General features: G+C 50.7%; 1 protein-coding gene across 1 annotated transcript in view; it reads left to right on the top strand.

Annotated features, from left to right (window-relative positions):
• The window catches only part of C3H2orf81 (chromosome 3 C2orf81 homolog), a 3,707-nt gene extending 580 nt beyond the window's left edge, over positions 1-3,127 (top strand). Inside the window, exons 2-4 of the mRNA XM_072406764.1 lie at positions 471-698; positions 1,345-1,545; positions 1,735-3,127. Of these exons, the coding sequence (XP_072262865.1) occupies positions 471-698; positions 1,345-1,545; positions 1,735-2,703 (1,398 nt within the window). The 3' untranslated portion in view covers positions 2,704-3,127. The remainder of the gene's footprint in view (positions 1-470; positions 699-1,344; positions 1,546-1,734) is intronic.
• The last annotated feature ends 6 nt before the right edge of the window (positions 3,128-3,133 follow it).

Below are 3,133 nucleotides of genomic sequence, written 5' to 3' on the forward strand. Positions count from 1 at the left end.
CCCCTCCCCCTAGGGGTCAGTGCCCCCACCATGTGTTCAGTGGCTGCTGTATAGGCCCCCTTCCAGGTTGTCATTCTGCAACCCCCTGACCTCATCATTATCATCCAGGGATTCTGTCTGTGCCCCTTACTTCCTGTCACTGTGACCCCGGCGGTGACACAGCTGATTTCTGCTGCCTCCTGCAAAATGCCCTGTCTGCCTTGTGATGGTGCAGCTGGTTGTGAATGACCCCCAGCATCATGCTGTGAGCTCAGGGTGTCATGGACCCGCCCCCTGGGGAGGGGTGAATCATCAGACCCCCTTAGGCTCACAGACAATATGGGGAGCAGCTCTGAGGACCTTGGACATCTCAGGGCTGGTGGTTGTATGGGGAGAGAATCATGTGAACAGAGGCTGCAGTCCTGCACAATGATTGCTGAATATATGAGATGGGGTGACCCCTTGTAACTCCTCCCCTTGTCCCCTCACAGGGCGTGTCCCGGGTGGCGGCCTCCAAGTCTCGCACAGATAAGTCACGCACAGTGACCGTGGCTCCCATCCCACAAGTTAGTGTGGACATCATACCCGGCAGATTCACCGAGGATGAATGGCTGTCCATGGTGGTCACTGAGGATGGAGAGGAGGTGGTTGGAGACATCATGGACTCCCTGATCAGCCGGGTCATGGAAGAGTGCTACAAAGTCTACCTGCAGAGACAGGTGAGGGGCAACAGTGGTGGGAGGAGCAATACATAGTATTATACATATGTATGGTAGAGTGGGAGGGGTTATAGGATGTAGTGGGAGGGGTTATATGATGTAGTGGGGGGGCTATATATAGTATTATACATATGTATAGTAGAGTGGGAGGGGTTATATGATGTAGCGGGAGGGGTTATAGGATGTAGTGGGGGGGTCACAGTAAGTATTATACACATGTGGGTATGGTGGAGTAGGAGGGGGTTTTAGGATGTAGTAGGAGGGGCCATACATAGTATACATATTTGGGTATTGTAAAGTAGGAGGGGTTTTAGGAAGTAGTGGGAGGAGCTATATAATATAGGTGTGTAGGTATTGCTGAGCTGGACTGGGTGGGGTTATATTATGTAGTGGGAGGGGCTATATGTAGTATTATACATGTGTGTGGGTATGGTGGAGTAGGAGGGGTTATATGAAGCAGTGGGAGGGGCTATATAATATGTGTATAGGTATTGCTGATATAGACTGGGAGGAGTTACAGGAACCAGTAGGACTGGCTACACTACATCCTGTTTGGCTGTGGGCGGGGTTATAGGAAGCAGTGGGAGGAGTTATATATAGTATTATACATGTGTGGAGTTATAGATTCATTGTGAATATCTTCCAGCTGATCCCGTACACCATCAGCCAGGCAGGAGACGCCATGATTCGGATAATAGAGTGGGCATTCATTCCTCGGGATGATGGAGAAGATGACAATTACCCAAAGCAGACCTGGCAAGAAGAACCCCAGCCATGTCCTAATGACTCGTGGGCACAGGGGTGTGTACCCGTCACCCAGCCTGTCCCTGCAGCCCATCCCCCTCAGGTATGTGGCCCCTCACATTACCCCCCTCCCCCATACACACATTGTATGTAATATATCCAGCTATGACATGTCATACATGACATCTGGACAACGATGACACAACTCATCGCCGGGGCTCCATGTTCTGATTTTGTTTTTACCCCTTCCTCTGCGTGTAGTAAATTTTTCAATCATTCTGACCCTGCACAGGTATCATCACAATACCCCATGACACCTATTCCTGAGCAAGAACCCCAACCACAGGAGGAGGAAATCCCCAAATCACCCCCTGAGGTCCGGCCTCCATCACCCCAACAACTGAACTCCCCTCCCACAGAAGAGACCGAGAACCAGACTTCACTGACTGAGAACTCCCCACCGGTTATCAAGCCTACTCCACCCCCCCAACCCCCAAAGAACAAAACTCGATACCGACCATATCGTGGGCCCTTACGCTCAGCTGGCCTGAAGAACATCACCAAATCTTTGGAGGAAACTGAAAAGGAATTATTTCTAGAAGAACTTCTGAATGTAAAAGAAGACAAGGAGCTGAATGACATCAACTTCCTGCCAACATCTCTGCACAACATCTTGAAGATACAACTGGGGAGGCCACCTCAGAAAAAAGATGTCATCTATGATGAGGCAGGAAATGTTCTTTCTGTACCAAAAGTGGACCTGGCCAAACTGCCCCAGCATCACATACGGCCCCGGATTGAGGTGCTGGACCCCAACAAAGAAGCTGAGTGTCGGGTTAGGAAGACATGTCCAGTAAATATACAAACGTCCATCCAACGCCAAGAACGAGAGAGAAGAATCCGGGACAAGGGACAGCCAAAACTCTCCACTGGTCCTTCAGCATTCGACCCTCAGACATACCAGGCTTCCACCCTTACTAATTCCACCAGAGCAGGCCATGTGAGGGACCCCATGGCTACCACTGCAGGTCTCAATCTAGATACCATACAGCTTACCCATGGGGTGATACTGCGAGAGGGCAACACAACACAACGAGGCTCCATACACAGCCTGAAACAGAGAGAGCTGGCCTGGAGAGAGGAAAGCCGGCAACTTCAACCTATCCGACCTTCCATAACCCTACCAAGCCTGTCCGTGGAACAACTTATAAAGAACAATGTGCCCCAGGTCCAGCCACTTGTGTCTTTCATTTCAACCTAACCTGTTGTGTGGGACCTGGCCTACCTTGTGCCAACCTAACTTGTTGTGTGGGACCTGGCCTTCTTTGTACCAACCTAACCTGTGGTGTGGGACTTGGCCTAACTGGTGCCAACCCAACCTGTGGTGTGGGACCTGCTGTACTTTGTGCCATCCTAACATGTTGTCCAGGTTCTGGAGTAATTTGTGCCATGCTGACCCTCCATTACCAAGCCACCATTATAACCTTCTGTCCATCTCGTCCTCACCTTCTGTCCCCCAGGGTTCCAGGCACTTACTCTTCTGTCCTCCAGCACATTCTTCCTCTATAGTCCTCACCTTCTCTCCTCCATCTCTTCTCTCTCTATGGTCCTCCTTTCTGTCCTCCATCTCTTCTCCCTCTATGGTCCTCCTTTCTGTCCTCCATCTCTTCTCCCTCTATGGTCCTCACCTT

Source organism: Pyxicephalus adspersus, chromosome 3, assembly GCF_032062135.1.
Source record: "Pyxicephalus adspersus chromosome 3, UCB_Pads_2.0, whole genome shotgun sequence".
Taxonomy (NCBI): Eukaryota; Metazoa; Chordata; class Amphibia; order Anura; family Pyxicephalidae; genus Pyxicephalus; species Pyxicephalus adspersus.